Raw genomic sequence first — 20,487 nt, 5'->3', positions numbered from 1 at the left:
GAATTTGATGCCAAATTTGTTGGGTTTATTAGGCATATACTGTGTAAACCTGCACCTGGCTTTTGACGGAAATAATTGCTCGTCAACTGTTATATTTTGCCCTGGTTGATAGCAAGCTTGACTCTTTTCAATGAACTTGTCCCATACTTCCGAAACCAAGGCAAACTTATTTGTTTGTAGGTGCCTACTTCTTTCGGTTCTTCTGTCAAAAGGAATAAATCATAGGATTTGCTTGACCTTTTCTCTGGCCATAGTTTTCCTGAAGAATTCAGGACCCCACTTTGCTGACCATAAATAACTGAGTTTTAAATTTTTTGCCTCGTAGGCTCCACGAGCATATGAAATCCCAGTAAATGCACGTATTTCCGGTAATGTTGTTGTCCAATCGTTCCTCAAAATTCCGCGGCCTTCTTCTTCTGTGCACTTCTTTATATGTTTGATAATATAGTTATCTATTATCAACGAGAATGCACTGATAAGATTATCTGCCATAATGTTCCTTTTTGCGTAGCCTGTTGGCCCTTTCTCACCCTTGAAAATACAAGTACATGGTAACCTTCCAGGAATACCACCTTCGTCAAATTTTGACTACACAGTACCATCGGCAGCTGTTTTGGTCTCCTGAACGGTGTGTTCAGTTTCTTCATCAGTCTGAACTACTTAGCACCCTACACCTTTTCCTGGGCATATTGATGGCACTTTCCTTTTCATCATTGGTGATCGACTCTTCATCGCTATCTTCAGTGTCAGATGTTTCACTTTGAATATAATCCGCTTCATTTTCAGATGATACTTCAGAATTTGCTGCATCTGATTCTATATCGGAGCACTCTTCACTTACGTTCGTTAGCTTTTCCAGTAACTCCCTTCTCTTCGACATTTCTTTCATGAATTTAGGGAGCAAAAGAAGTACAATAAACAACCTATTAGAACAAGTATCACTGCATAAAGATTCGAATACCAAGTACTAGTTTACCTTATTGAGCAACTGCAACTTATCAGGTATCGACAATTTATCATGTACTTGTATGTTATCATGTGACGGTACTCGAAAAAAAATGAAAACTGTTATTTCAATACAGAGCCAAACTGGTCATATAAGAAATTGATTCAATTCAATAATAAGAGTCATTTGATTATTTAAAATTTCCCAAGCAGTCAAAATGACTGCTTTTGGGCAATATAGGTATAACACATATATATATATATATACACCAGAAATGAAGGAGGGGGAGGTAACTACAATTATTAATAAACGCATTTATATGTTGTACAAAAAGTCACAAAATTCTAAGACATTGTGTCCTTATATACATAATTGTTTTTCTAATTGAAATTAAAAAGCAGTCAAAATGACTTCCTTGGACAATCTAGTGTTAATGGTTAGATTTTTGCCCATGCCAGCTAAAACAGTCAAGATTTTGGTGTTGAGTTTCTTTTTGCCTTTTTAAAAATCCAACATCTAGGATTTTTAAAATTAATTTCTTTTTTAAAAAAATATATTTTATTGATTTTTTACAGAGAGGAAGGGAGAGAGATAGTTAGAAACATCGATGAGAGAAACATCGATCAGCTGCCTCTTGCACAACCCCTACTGGGGATGTGCCCGCAACCAAGGTACATGCCCTTGACTGGAATCAAACCTGGGACCCTTGAGTCCGCAGGCCAACGCTCTATCCACTGAGCCAAACCGGTTAGGGCTAAAATTAATTTCTTAATAAGTATAGGACCACAGGAAATCTGTTTGCAGACTAGAATCTTCATTAATAATTTGGGCAGTTTTTCCTACAGATTCATTTAATTGTACTGTCATTTGCCTTAGATTTCTTTATTATATTCTATAAGATTATTATGAAAAATAGTATTTGAATGCCTTACTGAAATCAAGGTACACGTTTTTTGTGTGTTTATGTGTGTTTTCCCCCAAGTCTAACCCTATGTTAGAAATAAATTAAAAGGTGAACTTGTCATCTATTATTCCTAATGAGCTTATAGTGGCTTCTAATTGTTATTTCTCTCTTATGTACATTCTCATTACACTGTCTTCTCGATAATATATTCTATAATTTTATTCATTATCTAATTTTACTGAGTATATAGTGCTTGCCTATGTTCAATATCTTAATACAGCATCATTGTTTTTTTCCAAAATTTGGGTAAGGGTTGGTAGCTAATATTTATTGAGTATCTATTAGGTGCTTTGTATCCAGTATCTCCTGAGAAAAAGTGAATTTAGGTAACTTTTACAATGTCAATAATAGAAACAAGTGTAATAAATATTTTGCCCATGATTAAAAATAACAAGAACAAATAAACAGTAATTGAGCAGTTACTATGTGCTATGCACTATTCTCAGTGCTTTAAGTGTAATGACTTCTTTAAGCCCTTACACTATGTTACAGATGAGGAAACAGAGGCACAGGGAAGTTATATAGCTTGTGCAGGGTTACTTAGCGTTTAGTGGCAACACTGGAGTTGAAACCCAGATACTACTGGTTTTAGAGCCTACACTCTTAACCACTATACTAGTACACTATTGCTTCTCCAATAAATGACAGTGCTGAGGTTTAAATCCAGATACATTTGAGTTTAATACCTGTGCTTTTCCTCTTATACCAGCGGTTCTCAACCTGTGGGTCGCGAACCCTTTGGCAGTCGAACGACCCTTTCACAGGGGTCGCCTAAGACCATCCTGCATATGAGATATTTACATTACAATTCATAACAGCAACATTACAGTTATGAAGTAGCAACAAAAATAATTTTATGGTTGGGTCACAACATGAGGAACTGTATTTAAAGGGCCAGAAGGTTGAGAACCACTGTCCTATACCATTCTGTCCCAAAGTGGGTAGATAGTGTCTTTATAGCATTACCTATCTTCTGTAGGGATTGATAATTATTCTTGAGGAAAGTAAATAAGAGTTGAGTCTTCCTGTGCCACCCACTTGGTCATTTATTTATATTCTATTACTGGCTCAAAACTTGAAGCTTATTCTTTTATAGGAAATTTTTTTTCTCCCCTGGTATTTTTTGCATTTATTATTACCCTCTGTCTTTAGTATTTCTGACTGGATGGTAGGCTACTTTCCACAAGTGTCATTTTCAAATCCAAGTTAGTTAGACAACTCCCTGTGCTGCCACTTTGACTTCTTTGGTACCTTTCCTTTTTTTCTTCTGATAATTTTGATTTTCAGTTCATCAGCTAATAGATATTTGGATTGTTTCCACGTTTTAGTTATTATGAAAAATAACTCCTGTGAACATTCACGTACAAGTTTTGTGTGTGTGTGTGTACATATGTATATATATATATTGTGTGTGTTTATATATATACTAGAGGCCCGGTGCACAAAAATTTGTGCACTGGGGGGGGGGTCCCTCAGCCCGGCCTGTGCCCTCTTGCAGTCTGGGACCCCTTGGGAGATAACAACCTGCTGGCTTAGGCCTGCTCGCGGGTGGCAGAGGGCAGGCCCAATCCCTAGGTGCAGCCCCTGGTTGGACTCAGAGCAGGGCCAATTGGGGAGTTGGGGCGCCGCCCCCTGTCATGCACAGAGCAGGGCGGATCGGGAGGTTGCGATGCCACCCTCAGTCATGCTCAGGGCAGGGCCGGTGCGAGCTTGGGGTACCGCCCCCTGTCACACTCAAGGCAGAGTCGATGGGGAGGTTGTGGCACCACCACCTGTCACTCACAGAGCAGGGCCAATCAGGGAGTTGCGGAGCTGCCCCCTGTCATGCACAGAGCAGGGCCCATCAGGGGGTTGGGGAGCTCCCCCCTGTCACGCACAGAGCAGGGCCCATCAGGGGGTTGAGGAGCTCCCCCCTGTCACTCACAGAGTAGGGCCGATAGAGGAGTTGGCGCACTGCCCCCTGTCACACACAGAGCAGGGCGGATCAGGGGGTTGGGGCGCCGCCCTCTATCACCCACAGAGCAGGGCCGGTCAGGGGGTTGGGGCGCTGCTACTGTCACACTCAAGGCAGGGCCGATGGGGAGGTTATGGCTCCACCCCATCACACACAGAGCAGGGCCCGTGGGGGGGCGGTTAGGGCGCCGCCCTCTATCACCCACAGAGCAGGGCCGATCAGGGGGTTGGGGCGCCTTCCCCTGTCACGAACAGAGCAGGGCTGATAGGGAGGTTGTGGCCCCGCCCCCTGTCACACACAGAGCCGCAGGGCGATCAGGGGATTTGGGCGCTGCCCCCTGTCATGCTGATCCCGGTGCCGGGAGGCCTCATGGCTCCTCTGATCCCGGTGTTGGGAGGCATATTACCCTTTTACTATATAGGATAGAGGCCTGGTGCACGGGTGGGGGCCGGCTGGTTTGCCCTGAAGGGTGTCTTGGATCAGGGTGAGGGTCCCCACTGGGGTGCCTGGCCAGCCTGGATGAGGGGCTGAGGGCTGTTTTCAGGCTGGGACTGAAGCTCCCAACTGCTCCTTTTTTTCTTTTTCTTTTTTTATTCTGGGCCAGCTTTAGCTCTGAGGCTCCAACTCTTAGGCCTCCGCTCCTGAAAGCAGGTATCTGGTTTGTTTCAGTTCTTGAAACTCTGTATCAACTCTAGCTCTGAAATCCCAGCCAGCTGAAAGCTGGTTTCTGGAGTTTTGTTTAGTGTCTGTATTTGTTACAATGTTTGAAACTGCAGGCTTAAAGGCCTGCAGCAGCAGGCGGGGAACGTTGGAGTCCTCCGTCACTGAAGCAAGGAAGCCTCATGTTAGTTTCTTTTTTTTTTTTTTTTTTCTGTTCATCAGATTATTTATTCACTTGATTCTTAGATTCACTTGTTGATAGATGCATATTTGTTGTTCATAATTTGTATCTTTACCTTTTTCTTCCTCTTCCTCTTCTTAAAGGATACCTTTCAGCATTTCATATAATCCTGGTTTGGTGGTGATGAACTCCTTTAGCTTTTCCTTATCTGTGAAGCTCTTTATCTGACCTTCAATTCTGAATGATAGCTTTGCTGGATAAAGTAATCTTGGTTGTAGGTTCTTAGTATTCATCACTTTGAATATTTCTTGCCACTCCCTTCTAGCCTGCAAAGTTTCTGTTGAGAAATCAGCTGACAGTCGTATGGGTATTCCCTTGTAGGTAACTGAGTTTCTTTCTCTTGCTGTTTTTAAGATTCTCTCTTTATCTTTTGCTCTTGGCATTTTAATTATGATGTGTCTTGGTGTGGTCCTCTTTGGATTCCTTTTGTTTGGGGTTCTCCGCGCTTCTTGGACCTGTAAGTCCATTTCTTTCACCAGGTGGGGGAAGTTTTCTGTCATTATTTCTTCAAATAGGTTTTCAATATCTTGCTCTCTCTCATCTTCTGGCACCCCTATAATTCTGATGTTGGTACGCTTGAAGCTGTCCCAGAGGCTCCTTACACTATCCTTGCATTTTTGGATTCTTTTTTCATTTTGCTTTTCCGGTTGGATGTTTTTTGCTTCCTCGCATTTCAAATCATTGACTTGATTCTTGCGCTCCTCTGGTCTGCTGTCGGGCGTCTGTATAATATTCGTTATTTCAGTCCGTGTGTGCTTAATTTCTAATTGGTTCCCCAATATAAGATCGAGGGTCTTATTAGTTTTCGTGTAGATCTCATTAAGTTTATCGGCAGCTTCTAAACAGTTCTTGAGAGACCTTAAAAGTGTGGTTCTGAACTCTATTTCTTCCATTGACAATTTTGTCCTGTTTCTTTGTCTCCGCATTTTGTTATGCTTCCTTGGTGCACTGCCTAGTGGTCTTTGTTCGCAGTCTTATAGATAAATCTTGATTGTTGTAGCTAATTCCAGGGAGGGTTTGACCTCCAGGCCAAGTGGCTATGAGAATCAGCTGTGTCAGCAGTGAGAGAACTTCTGTCCTCTAGGGAGGTGCTAATCTAGCCTTTGCCTGAGGCTATCCGGCAAATGCCTCTGTGCAGGGCTTGGGTGGGGCGGGTCGCACAGGATCAACAGGGTGGGCCAGAGAGAGCAGTTATGGTGGCTCTCAGTCCTGTCCCCAGGGGCTCTGCCTCTCTGAGTCCCAGCACCCGCTGCAAAGCTGGGAGAGAAAGCTGCACTCGCTCTGACCGAAGCCAGACAGTCCCGCTTCTCCCGTTTGAGTCTGGGTCCCTAAAGACTCGCCTGTATCTGGAGCTCAGAGTCTGCGCCTCCCTCCCGATTGAAAACAACAACCGCGCCCTCCGCCGCCAGCCGGCTCCGCGCACTCCGCACCTCAGAATTTGACTTCAGCACTGCGCCTCCTCTGAGTGTCTGTATGCGTTTCTCTTTCCTCCTAGTTGTAGGACTTCCACTCAGCCAGCGTTCCTGTGGTTCTGGGTGATGTCCCTTCCGTTTTTTGGTTTCACTTTTGAAGTAGTTGTTCAAAGCAGCAAACTCCGGCGTTAACCTATGCCGCCATCTTGGTTCTCCAATTCTTTTAGTTTCCCTCATGTTAGTTTCAAGCTGCCTGGCTGCCGGCCGCCATCTTGGCTGATAGTTAATTTGCATATCTCCCTGATTAGCCAATGGGAAGGGTAGCGGTTGTACGCCAATTACCATGTTTCTCTTTTATTGGTGTAGATGTGTGTGTATCTACACTAATAAAAGTGAAAAGTGGTAATTGGCATACGACGATACCCTTTTCATTGGCTAATCAGGGCTATATGCAAATTAACTGCCAACTAACATTGGCAGTTAACTGCCAACAAGATGGCGGTTAATTTGCATACATAGGCGCAATGCAGGGAGGCGAAAGGGAAAGCAGGAAGAAGCCCCCTGCCACTGACAGTGATCGGAAACCCAGGGGGGAGCTAAGAGCTGGGGGGCAGGGCAAAGGCGGCCCTGGGGCCGCCTTTGCCCTGCCCCCCAGCCATGATCGGAGAATCAGGCGCTTCTGCCGCCCTGACCAGTGATAGCAGGAAGTAGGGGTGGAGCCAGCGATGGGAGCTGGGCACGGTCGAAGCTGGCAGTCCCGGGAGCTAGGGGTCCCTTGCTTGGGCCTAAAGCGGAGCCCACGATCGCGGGGCCGCTACAGCTGCGGGTCCCTGCTGCCCGGGCCAGACGCCTCAGCCAGAGGCGTTAGGCCTGGGCAGGGGCAGAGCCTGCAACCGCGTGGAGCTGGGGATCCCCTGCCCAGGCCTGACACCTCTGCCGGAGGCCTCAGGCCTGGTCAAGGGGCCGATCCAGTGATTGGTGATCGGAGGGTGATGAGGGTCAACTCCTCTGGCCAAGGCATCAGGCCTGAGCGGGGGGCTGAACTGGGGGTTGGGGGGATATGATGGTCCCCTTGCCCAGACCTGAAGCCTGGGTCAGAGGCGTCAGGCTTGGGTGGGGGGTGGAGCAAGCGATCAGAGGGAGATGGGGGTCCCCTGCCCAGGCATGATTCCTGGGCCAGAGGCCTCAGGCCTGGGCGGGGGTCAGAGCCAGTGATCGGGGGGGAGATGGGGATCCCCTGTCCAAGCCTGACACCTCTGGCGGAGGCGTCAGGCCTGAGCAAGGGGCCGATCAGGTGATCAGAGGGTGATGGGGGTCTATGCCTCTGGCTGAGGCATCAGGCCTGGGCAAGGGGCAGAGCCAGCCATCGGAGGGGTCTGGGGGTCCCCTGCCCAGGCCTGATGCCTGGGCCAGAGGCATCAGGCCTGGGCTGGGGGCAGAACCAGTGATGGGGGGAAATGAGGGTCCCCTGCCCAGGCCTGACACCTCTGTCAGAGGCGTCAGGCCTGGGCAAGGGGCCGATCCTGCGATTGGAGGGTGATGGGGGTGAACGCCTGAGGGCTCCCAGTATGTGAGAGGGGGCAGGCTGGGCTGAGGGATGCTCCCCCCGCCCCCCCCCCCACACACACACACCCAGTGCACGAATTTTGTGCATCGGGTCCCTAGTATATATATATTTATACTTACTGATTTCAGAGAGGAAAAGAGGAGAGAGAGAGAAACATCAATGATGAGAGAGAATCATTGATCGGCTGCCTCTTTCATGTTCCCTACTGGGAATTGAGCCCACAACCCGGACATGTGCCCTTGACTGGAATCGAACCCAGGACTCTTCAGTCTGCAGGCTGATGCTCTGTCCACTGAGCCAAACCAGCCAGGGCCCCATACAACTTTTTATGTATATGTCCAGTTTCATTCATCTGAGTGTATACCTAGAAAGGAATTGCTCGTTTATATGGTAACTCTGTGTTTAGTTTCTTAAGGAATTGCAGGTTGTTTTCCAAGGTGGATCTGCCATTTTACAGTCCCACCAGATAATATGGGGGTTCCAGTTTCTCTACATCCTCTCCACACTTGTTATCATCTGTCTTTTTAATTTTAACCATCCTGGTGTGTGTGAAATGGCAGTTCATTGTGGTTTTGATATACATTTCCCTAATGATTAATGACATTGAGCATCTTTTTATGAACTTTGTTGGCCAGTTCTATGTCTTCTTTGGAAAAATGTCTTTTAAACCCATTTTTTAATTGTGTTATTTTTGTTTTTATTATTGAATTGTAAGAGTTTCTAATACATTTTTAGCTACAAGTCCCTTATTCGATATATGATTTGCAAATATTCTCTTCTGTGAACTCCTTTGAAGCACAAAAGTTTTAAATTTTGATGAAATTCAATTTATTTTTAACTTTTTACTTGTATTTTTTATGTCATATACAAATAACCATTGCCAAATTCAAGGCGATGACGATTTCGTCCTAAGTTTTCTTATAAATATTTTATAGTTTTAACACTTTAGTTCATTTTTAATTTTTTTTTGTAGGTGATGTCACGGAAGAGTCCAACTTAATTCTTTTGCATATTGATATCCTTTGGTCCCAGTACCATTTTGTTAAAAGACTTTAACTTAAGAGTCTGCCCAGCTGTTTTCCATTGTATTTGTGCCATTTTACATTGTACCTGGCAATGTTGAAGCACCAACATTTGGAATAGTATTTTTTACTGTAGCCTTTCTATAGGGGTGGGTGGGAGGTATCTCATTGTGTATTATTTTGCATTTCCCTGATGATTAATGATTTTGAGTTTGTTTTTTTTTTTTTCATGGACTTGTGGCCATGTGTGGATCTTCTTTTGTCAACTGTCAGTTGAAATTTTTTTCTGTTTGGGGGAGGTGACTTTTTGTGTGTGATTTCATTAGTAGTGCCTATTGAGCATGTGGTACTTAAAGTTTTTGATCTTAGAATCCTTTACCTTCTTACAGGTATTGAAAACCCTAAAGAACATTTGTTTATGGAGATTGTATCTATCAGTATATCTCATTAGATCTTAAAACGAAGGAATTTTGAAAATAATCCTAGTTGCAATTATATACCTACTACATGTTAATGCAAATAAAATTTTGACTATTTTCTAAAAACAAAAGGGAAATTAACCGTAAGCAAGACATTATTTACTACTTTAGGAATCACTTTAATGATGGCTTCATAGAAGGGAGTTGATTTTTATCATTGAAGCATATAAAGGAAACTGTACATTATTGAGAAAAGGGAAGAGTATTTTAATGTCCTTATTAGATAATTGCAAATACTCCGTTGATGCTATTTTTAAAAATACGTATTTTTATTGATTTCAGAGAGGAAAATAGTGGGGTGAGAGAGAGAGATATCAATGATGAGAAAGAGTCATTGGTCCGCTGCCTCCTGCACACCCCCCACTGGGGATAGAGCCTGCAATCCAGGCATGTGCCCCAACCTGGAATCAAAACCATGACCTCCTGATTCATAGGTCGACGGTCAACCACTAAGCCACCCTGGCCAGGCTGTTGATGCTATTTCAAAACTTGACAATTGGTGTAGTTTCTTAGCGTCTTGTGCCAAGATTGAATTTGAAAGCACTGTAAAGATCTTTTCCTTGGTGTGTCTTATACTTAAAATGAATCTTTTACCTATGTATGGCTTGTAACATCGTGCATTGATTATTTGGGAAATACTGGTTCACTAAATTGTGCAGATCTTCTACATGTGTGTCCACTTGAACATATTTTATTATTCAGTATTAAAAAATCACATTTCTGAAAATCTCCACTTAACAGAACAGGCATTAAGTATTGGGAAGCGGTTGACAGCAATATCAGTTTTGTGGTGTTTGTTGTTGTTTTTGTTGGTGGTTTTTGGGTTTTTGTGTGTGTGTGTTTTGTTTTGTTTTTTGTTGTTTTGTTTTTGCAGCGACAGGGTTGCTTTGTTCACTTTTCAAAAAATACCCCCTTCAAGTAAAAATAGTTTTCCATCAGCCTGGCCGGTGTTGCTAAGTTGTTGAGTATCAACCTATGAACCAGGAGGTCACGGTTTGATTTCTAGTCAGGGCACATGCCCAGGTTTTGAGCATGATACCCAGTATGGGGTGTGCAGGAGGTAGCCAATCAATGATTCTCTCTCATTGATGTTTCTATCTCTCCCTCTCTGAAATCAATTAAGATATATATGTTTTTAAAAAGGCAAGGTAATCTAATTCAGGTTACAACTCAATCAAATAGTTTTTCTCAAGATAATTGTGGAAGCACATTTGCTGCAGAAGTATATTATATATACAGTACTTCCCATCTCATGCAGAATGTTAACACATATTTAAGGGTTTGAGATTTAGTTAATTTTATGGCTTCATCAAGGACGTCATTAAGTAGAACCAGGCTTTCTTTTCTCCCCTGCAAGTACATGGCAATAAAAAATAAAATGACTATTGGGTGTTAGTGCCTTGATTTGTGCTAAAGTGGTAGTAATTTATATCCATCATTGCTTTTGCACAATTAGCACAAATGTCAGCACAAGTTATTCCAGGATAAACAGATGCAAAAAAAGTATTCACCATTTATGTTTGTTATCATGCAGTCACAGTAAAGATCTTTGATAATTGAAGAAGATTTTTGATGATTAGTTGATACTGGTATTAGATAAATACAGTCAAAACTAAAAGTCCAGCCACATCTGTAAGCCAAGTTCTCCAGACAAGTTTTGTATTTGCAGATAAGTTTTTAATTCAGTTAGTTACTTTAGCCTTGGCAGATGGAAGTGCCTGTTTCTTTCATTGACATTTTATCCAGTAGGCTTTCAGTATTGTCTGCAGTGCTGTAAGAGTTTATAAGTCTCTCAGATACTGTGTATACTTTTTCAACTGATGCAATATAATAACTTACTCTTTAAAATACATCATTGGTATTTTTATTTTGAAAAGCTATAACAATTTTTGGCTTTTAAAGAAATCATGTGTGTTTTTAAAATATTAAATTCCTTTTTTAAAAATGCTGAATGATCTCAAATAACAATGCAGTTGGATTGGCACCATAATTCAGTTTGAACATGTTCTATTACACAAGACACAACAAAACAATTTAATATTTATGCAGCCAAAGGGAAATAGGTTTATCATATTTTCATTTGTAATTTACAGTTTCATCCAGTTAATTTGGAATATATTTTCTTTTGTGTGTAAGAGAATTCTAATATGTCAGTTTTTCATTTCATCCGTACGCAGTGGATTAAAATCACAAATCATCTGATTCCCTTAAAAAATTTTTTTGTGGTTGATTTTAGAGAGAGAGAAGAGGGGGAGAAAGAGAGAGAGAGAGAAAGAGAAACATCAGTGTGATCGAGAAACATTGATTGGTTGCTTCGCATATGTGCCCCAATCAGGGATCGAACTCTCAACCTCTTGGTGTTTGGGATAATGCTCCAACCAACTGAGCTATCTCTTAACCAAGTTTTTAAAAGTTTCTTTTATCTTTATTTTTTCAAATATAGGTAACATTATTCATATTAGTTTCATGTAAACAGCATAATAGTTTTATATATATATATATATACACACACACACACACACACACATACTAGAGGCCCGGTGCACAAAAATTTGTGCACTCGGGGGAAAGGGGGGTCCCTCAGCCCGGCCTGTGCCCTCTCCCAGTCTGGGACCCCTCGGGAGATAATGACCTGCTGGCTTCGGCCTGCTCCCGGGTGGCAGAGGGCAGGCCCAATCTCTAGGTACAGCCCCTGGTTGGGCTCAGAGCAGGGCTGATTGGGGAGTTGGGGCACCGCCCCTGTCATGGACAGAGCAGGGCGGATCGGGAGGTTGCGATGCCACCCTCAGTCACGCTCAGAGTAGGGCTGATTGGGGGGTTGGGGCACCGCCCCCTGTCATACTCAAAGCAGGGTCGATGGGGAGGTTGCGGCGCCACCCATTGTCACTCACAGAGCAGGGCCCATCAGGGGGCTTGGGGCTCCGTACCCTGTCACGCACAGAGCAGGACCCATCAGGAGGTTGGGGAGCTCCCCCTGTCATGCACAGAGCAGGGCCAATCGGGGTTGGGGTGCTGCCCCCTGTCACTCACAGAGCAGGGCCCATCAGGGGGCTTGGGGGTCCGTACCCTGTCACTCACAGAGTAGGGCCGATAGGGGAGTTGGGGCACAGCCCCCTGTCACACACAGAGCAGGGCGGATCAGGGGGTTGGGGTGCCGCATCCTGTCACACTCAGGGCAGGGCCGATGGGGAGGTTATGGCTCTACCCCGTCACACACAGAGCAGGGCCCGTGGGGGGGCGGTTGGGGCGTCGCTCTCTATCACCCACAGAGCAGGGCCGATCATGGGGTTGGGGCGCCTCCACTGTCACACTCAGGGCAGGGTCGATGGGGAGGTTATGGCTCTACCCCGTCACACACAGAGCAGGGCCCGTGGGGGGGGGGGGGTGTTGGGGCGCCGCATCCTGTCACACACAGAGCAGGGCCGATCAGGGGGTTGGGGCGCCGCACCCTGTCACACACAGAGCTGCAGGGCGATTAGGGGTTTGGGGAGCTCCCCCCATCAGGCACAGAGCAGGGCTAATCAGGGGGTTGGGGCGCCTTCCCCTGTCACGAACAGAGCAGGGCGGATAGGGAGGTTGTGGCCCCTCCCCCTGTCACACACAGAGCCACAGGGTGATCAGGGGGTTTGGGCGCTGCCCCCTTTCACACCGATCCCAGTGCTGGCTGGCTCCTCCTTGGCCCAAGCTTAAAGCCTCAGGCCAAGGTGTTAGGCCTGGGCCACCATCAATGATTGCTGGCTCAATGATCGCTGGCTGGCTCCGCCCCAGTCCAAGCCTAAAGCCTCTGGCTGAGGCATTAGGCCTGGGTCGGACCCCCCATGCTCCCCACCATCAACGATCTCTGGCTGGCTCCTCCCTGACCCAGGCCTAACGCCTCAGGCTGAGGGTTTAGGCCTGGACCTGGGCACCACCAGCTCCTCGTGGCCAATCGCTGGCTGGCTCCGCCCCGTTCCCCCGCCAAAGCCGCCATCAATGATCGCTGGCTGGCTCCGCCCCAGTCCAAGCCTAAAGCCTCTGGCTGAGGCATTAGGCCTGGGTCGGACCCCCCATGCTCCCCACCATCAACATCTCTGGCTGGCTCCTCCCTGACCCAGGCCTAACGCCTCAGGCTGAGGGTTTAGGCCTGGGCCGGGGCACCCCCAGCTCCCTGCAGCCGCCGCCATCAACAATCGCTGGCTGGCTCCTCCCCGGCCCAAGCCTAAAGCCTCTGGCCAAGGCTTTAGGCCTGGACTGGGGCACCCCCAGCAACCCGCCGCCACCGATTGCTGGCTGGCTCCGCCCAGGTTCCCCGCTGCAACTGCCATCAAGGATCCCTGGCTGGCTGGACTGGCCCAAGCCTAAAGCCTCTGGCGGAGGCTTTAGGTTTGGGCCCGAGCACCCCCAGCTTCCTGCCTCTGCTGCCATCAAGCATAGCTGGCTGGCTCCACCTGGTTCCCCTCCGCTGCCGCCATCAATAATTGCTGGATGGCTCAGCCCAGGCCCCAGCCTTAAGCCTCAGTCTGAGGCTTGGGGCTGACATATGCAAATTAGCCGCCATCTTGGCTGTCGACTAATTTGCATATCTCGCTGATTAGCCAATGAAAAGGGTAGCGGTCGTACACCAATTACCATGTTTCTGTTTTATTAGATAGGATGGGTGGCATGCTGTTATATATGTGGTTTTTCCTAAACTGGACAGGGTGATCCTGAATAATGGGAATGGAATTTTATCCTTCATCAGGAAAATTAAAAAAGTCAAGTTAAACTGTTATAGAGACAAACGGCTCTCCCCACTGTGAGATACAGATTGTGGGTGCCCTCCTGGAGAGGTACAGCCTGATCTAGCAGCGATTTTTATGTGGCAGTTTACGTTTCCTTTTGTGTCCATTTTAGCAGCCCTACTGGCTTAAAGCTTCACTTATTAGCTCCCATAGCCTTTGTTTCTACTTTTCTCTTTTTTAATACCTTTTATTAGTCCTTCAGGTAGCATTTCAGCTTCTCTTAACTGCCTGGGGTGTCCAAATTATCTCTGGAGGTCTCAGTCATTGTTTTGTTAATGCTTTGGTTACGGAGTTCCAGGGACATTGACTGATTTGCCCCAGTATACCCCTCTCTGCCCTCCTGGACCCATTCCTCCCACGTAAGCTTTGATATTTTTAGTGTTACAGAATGCAAGGTTTTCAGAAATACATGAATTTCTGTTAATATCAGATATATTAAGAGACTTCCTTAAGAGGATGCTGGAGCTTAGTGTAGTTGTGGCTTTGTGGCATTATGTATTTGTGTTCTTGAAGGACTTTATAAAGAGACCCCTATATTTTCTAGTAATGGAGATCCCATGTTTGTGATATAATGTGAGGCATCCTGCTCATTTTACAATGCAGAGGAATGATAAACAGAAAGAATATGAGGAATTTTGTTGTGAATCAAGGAGGCATTATTTTGTGCTATACAGTATTATCCCCGTAGTCACAGGGGATACTTTCCAAGATCCTCAGTGGATGCCTGAAACTGCTAAATAGAACCAAACCATATGTATACAGTGGGGCCTTGACTTACGAGTTTAATTCGTTCCGTGACGGAGCTCGTAACTCAAATTACTCATATGTCAAATCATTAAAGTGAACAAGTGAGACACGTGATGCTGGGCTGTGTTGTGGCGTTCCTGTGACGTTCGCTGCGCCAACTAGCAGTGGGGTATCTGAAGCTGGCTCGTAACCCGAATTTTAGCTCACAACTCAAAGCAAAATATCGGCCAAGAGACGGCTCGTACCTCAAAAAACTCGTTAGTCAGGACACTCGTAAGTCAAGGCCCCACTGTACTATGATTTTTTTCCTATATATACATACCCATGATAAAGTTTAATTTTCAAATTAGGCACAGTACGGGATTAAAAAAATAATAACAAAATAGAATAACTATTACAATATATATAAAAGGCTAATATGCAAAGTGTCCCCTAAGGAGTTCAATCACTCGCTATGACATTCGCTGACTACCAGTGGGCGGGCACAGAATGAAGGAAGGGCCTCTAGTATACTATAATAAAAGTTATATGAATGTGGTCTTCCAACTGTTTTATTGTACTGTGCTTACCCTTGTGATGTGAGGTGATACAGTGCCTATATGATCAGATGAAGTGAGGTGAATGACAATGGCATTGTGACGTGTAATGTTAGGCTACTATAAAGGTTCCTTGAACAGAAGCACCGACACAGTCAGTGTGATAACTGAGACAGCTACTAAGTTATTAACAGATGGGTGGATAGCATGTGCGGATATGCTAGACAAAGGGACAATTCATGTCCTGGGTAGGATAGAGCCGGGTGGCATGAGATTTCATCACACTACTCAGAGTGCATTTTAAAACTTAAGAATTGTTTATTTCTGGAATTTTTCATTTAATATTTTTGGATTGCAGGTAAGTGAAACTATAGAAAGCAAAACCATGGGCCAAGGGAGTGTGGAGGGTGGCACTTGGTAGCTACTGTAATGACTATTTTGATGGAATTACATAACATTAGAGAAACTACTCAGTAAAAGTAAAATTATTTATTTATTTTTGTAAATACACTGAAATTTTATTTGTTTGTTTAATCCTAACCCGAGGAGTGAGGATATTTTTCCCATTGGTTTTTCGAGAGAGCGAAGCGGAGGGGGGATAGGGAGGAATATCAATGTGAGAGAGACATGTCAATTGGTTGCCTCCCGCTCTCGCCTAAACAGGGCCGGGTATTGAACCTGTAACCAAGGTATGTGTCTTTGACTGGAAATTGAACCCCGGACCCACCCTTCAGTCCAAAGGCCGATGCTCTAACCACTGATCCAAACCAACGAGTGCTAACATTCTTTAGAATGGTAATTGCAGTATTATCTTTTTTCTATTTTGATCCAAATATGGAATTGTAATTTTGGCCACTTAGAGTACCAAGGTTTTTTTCAGAAATAATAGAACAATATTCAATTTTCAGAAAATACATAGTAGTATATTATATTATTTGCTGTGCTGTAAAAGCATCAAATAACAAAAAAGTAGAGAAGTTATTACTATTAAATAAGAATGTTGATTATATGTATAAATTATATGTACTATAGATTTAAAAGTCTAGTCCTTATCTAAAGATTTCAAGTAGTCTCATTAAAACAGCAAGGAATTACAAGCCAGTATTACAGTAATATAAGAAAACACTCATGTGGCAGATGACATTAGAAAAAAACCTACAAATGAGAAAAATAAATCAGGCTATTGCTTGGAATATACTTTAGTCAATAATACTACAAGAATAGTATAGACTGGTCATATGTGGATTTGCCCCATATAAGGAAATGAATAGAGACTTTGTTATGGAGTAGACTCCTTAGTGTTAATTTGGGCATTTAAAGAATTGAGGTTATCCTTGGGGGGCGAAGAGGGGGGGGCAGTGGCAGGCTTTTTTTTTTTGGTCATTTTTGGTGATATGTCAGCAAATGCCATGAAATGACCTCTGTTCTTTAGGCAGTTCTAGGAATATGGGAAAATTTTTAAAAATTCAGAGCACATTGTACAATTCAGTATTTCAATAGCATGGAAATTGAGTGGACCCTGGGGAAAGGATCTGAATTATGAGAATGCTGTAATTATATTTGCGTATTATAATTACATTAGTAAATACTCTTATGACACTCAAATTTTTCTTGTGTTTTCTACCAAACATTAGATGTTCTGTTTTGTTTCTCCTGGATTTAAAAAACAGGGGAAAGTCTATCATACCATATATTTTCCTCTTTTGGTGGTATAATTGACATAACATTATGTTAGTTTCAGGTCTATACAACATAATGATTTGATGTATGTATGTATTGTGAAATGATCATCACAGTAACTTTAGTTACTATCCATAACCATACATAGTTCTAGGGGTTTTATTTCTTATAAGAAATTTAAAGATTTACTCTTTTAGCAACTTTCAAATATGCAATACAGTATTATTAACTATATCCACCATGCTGTACATTACATCCCCATGGCTTATTTATTTTATTATTGGAATTTTGTACCTCTTGACTGCCTTCACTCATTCCCCCCTCCACTCCATCCTCACCTCTGGTAACCACCAATCTGTTCTCTGTATCTATGAACTAGGTTTTGTTTGTTTTTAAATTTTACATTCCACATATAAGTGAGGGCATGCAGATTTGTCTTCCTCTGTCTGACTTATTTTACTTAGTATAATGCCCTCAAAGTCCACCCATGTTTTTGCAAATGGCAAGATTTTATTATTTTTTATGGCTGAATAATATTGCATTGCATATATATACCACAATCTCTTTATTCATCAATGAACCACTTAGATTGTGTCCATTTGTTGGCTATTTTAAATAATGCTGCAGTGAACATGATTGGGGTGCATATCATATTTTATCATTTTAAAAGTGTAACCTATAAGACAGAGTGACTACTCAATGAATGTTTTTCCTTTTATATCTTAAGGAAGAGAGAGAAAATCCTTCGAAACGGAGTAGAATTGAACGTGATATAGATAATAATCTGATCACATCAACACCAAGAGCAGGAGGAAAACTTAACAAACAGATATCTCGAGTAAGACGGAAAAGTCAAGTAAATGGAGGTTTGTTAATATTTAGATAATTGCTTTATTAGGTACAGGGAGAGATCTGACCCAACATGTTCCTTTTCTGTTTTAAAAAATCTACTTTAAGCAATTCCTGCCTAGTTTTTGTAATCTTCTTTGACTATATATTAGTAGCATGAAATAAAAAGAAAATTTACCTTCTTACTATAAATCTACTTTGCTGAATTAAAATGACAAAGGCAGAGCAACTAGCTTTATACTGCTTAGCATGAAAATGTAAATGGAGCAACATTTTGTACTTCTTAAAGCAATAATAGTTGTGACTTAATTTGTAAATGTACAGATTTGAAATATGTTCTTAATATGTACAAAGAATTTGTTTCTTGGTCAGTAAATTTCAGAGTTCAGAGGGGATTGGATCACTTAGGCCAGCTGTTTTCAACTACAGGTGGTTTTGTTCCCCTGGAGAACATTTGTCAATATCTGGAGATTTTTTTGCTTGTCAGAACCTGTTGAGGGAACACTGCTAAACATCTTACAGGTCATCTTCCCACAACAAAGAATTATCCAGCCAAAAGATCAATGGTATTGCTGTTGATAAACCCTGTTCAAGCACCTCAAAGTCAAAAAGGAGAAAAACAAGAAGGATAACAGATTTTTCTAAAGAATAACACTTAAGAGCATGGAGCCTTTTAACCAGTGCTACTTTAAACACATAATAATTTCTTAGCTTTTTCCTCTCAATGCAGTGATGTATCTCTATTGTTGGAATTGACCACTAGGGAGAAAAGAAATAAAATAGTAAGTTAAAAGAGCTATAGCGAAGAAGGAAAAAATTGAGATAGATAGTAAGGTTGTGGAAGGTTATGGATGATTAATCAAAACATTTGTTTGAATTTATTTTTTAAATATTTTCCAAAAACCCATGGAAATTTTTTATTAACAAGAAACTTTTAGAAAACTAGTTATTCTTCCTAGCTACTTTGAAATGGTGCCTCACTATCCATAAGTAATTTTTGACACTACTATATATAGTTTTCTGCTTCAGTAGAGCTATGTTGCTGTTATTCATTAGAAATAGATTGGAGGTTGGGTTTTGTGAAGTAGGCAGCATCCCAAAGTATAAATAACCAAAGACAAAAAGTTTGCATTTGTGTTTTTAATATTGTAATTTGCTTTACTTACAAAGAGTTTATTTTATTCTCTGAAACTCTGTGTTGATTTGAAGCCTTTCAGTCTATATAATTCTAGATGTAAATCTACAGTTGACCCTTGAACAACATGGGGGGTGGAGGGGTTGGGGCGCTAACCCCCTGCACAGTCTAAAATCTACATATAACTTTTGAATTCCCCAAAACTTCAGTTGTCCCTCGGTATCCATGGAACCCTGGTGGATACCAAAATCTGCAGTTGGTCAGGTCCCTTATATAAGACTAGAAGCCTGATGCACGAAGATTCATGCAAGAACGGGCCTTCCTTCCCCTAGCTGCCGGCACAGCCTTCGCTCCTGCCAGAGCCTCCTTTCCACCTTACCACGCTGCCCAGAGGCCTGGAGCTGCTGGGGCACTCGGACCTGCATATGCAAATTAACCCACCATTTTGTTGGCTTAATTTGCATACTCCTTATTGGTTGGTGGGCGTGTGAAAGTATAGTCAATTCGCATATTTCTCTTTTATTAGTGTAGATGGCATAGAATAATGCATACGATTGGCCCTCTGTGTCTGTGGATTCCCAACCATATAATCTACACTAATAAAAGAGAAAAATGGTAATTGGCGTACGGCGCTACCCTTTTCATTGGCTAATCAGGGCTATATGCAAATTAACTGCCAACTAAGATGGCAGTTAACTGCCAACAAAGATGGCAGCTAATTTGCATATGTAGGCACAATGCAGGGAGGCGAAAGGGAAAGCAGGAAGAAGCCCCCTGCCACTGACAGTGATTGGAAACCCAGGGGGGAGCTAAGAGCTGGGGGGCAGGGCAAAGGCGGCCCTGGGGCCGCCTTTGCCCTGCCCCCCAGCCATGATCGGAGAATCAGGCGCTTTTGCCGCCCTGACCAGTGATAGCAGGAAGTAGGGGTGGAGCCAGCGATAGGAGCTGGGCACGGTCGAAGCTGGCAGTCCAGGGAGCTAAGGGTCCCTTGCCTGGGCCTAAAGCGGAGCCCACAATCGCGGGGCTGCTGCAGCTGCGGGTCCCCGCTGCCCGGGCCGGATGCCTCAGCCAGAGGCGTTAGGCCTGGGCAGGGGCGGAGCCTGCAACCGCGTGGAGCTGGGGATCCCCTGCCCAGGCCTGACACCTCTGCCGGAGGCCTCAGGCCTGGTCAAGGGGCCGATCCAGTGATTGGTGATCGGAGGGTGATGAGGGTCAACTCCTCTGGCCGAGGCATCAGGCCTGGGTGGGGGGCGGAGCTGGGGATTGGGGGAATATGATGGTCCCCTTGCCCAGGCCTGAAGCCTGGGTCAGAAGCGTCAGGCTTGGGCGGGGGGTGGAGCAAGCGATCAGAGGGAGATGGGGGTCAGAGCCAGTGATCGGGGGGAGATGGGGGTCCCCTGTCCAAGCCTGACACCTCTGGCGGAGGCATCAGGCCTGGGCAAGGGGCCGATCCTGCGATTGGAGGGTGATGGGGGTCAATGCCTGAGGGCTCCCAGTATGTGAGAGGGGGCAGGCTGGGCTGAGGGACACTTCCC

At 44.0% G+C, this 20,487-nt stretch overlaps 1 protein-coding gene across 8 annotated transcripts in view; it reads left to right on the top strand.

Moving 5' to 3' along the window:
* Positions 1 to 20,487, top strand: part of CTDSPL2 (CTD small phosphatase like 2) — a 104,790-nt gene that overhangs the window by 45,584 nt on the left and 38,719 nt on the right. For all 8 annotated transcript variants that reach the window (XR_009453729.1, XM_059702659.1, XM_059702669.1 and 5 more), the window contains exon 3: positions 17,696 to 17,834. Coding sequence is in view for 7 of the 8 variants with exons in the window: in XM_059702659.1 (XP_059558642.1) it covers positions 17,696 to 17,834 (139 nt within the window). In the remaining variant the exon portion in view is untranslated. The remainder of the gene's footprint in view (positions 1 to 17,695; positions 17,835 to 20,487) is intronic.

The sequence above is a fragment of the Myotis daubentonii genome, chromosome 1 (genome assembly GCF_963259705.1).
Source record: "Myotis daubentonii chromosome 1, mMyoDau2.1, whole genome shotgun sequence".
Classification (NCBI taxonomy): Eukaryota; Metazoa; Chordata; class Mammalia; order Chiroptera; family Vespertilionidae; genus Myotis; species Myotis daubentonii.
Note: the sequence above shows the minus strand (reverse complement) of the source record. Positions and strands in the feature narration are given on the sequence as shown.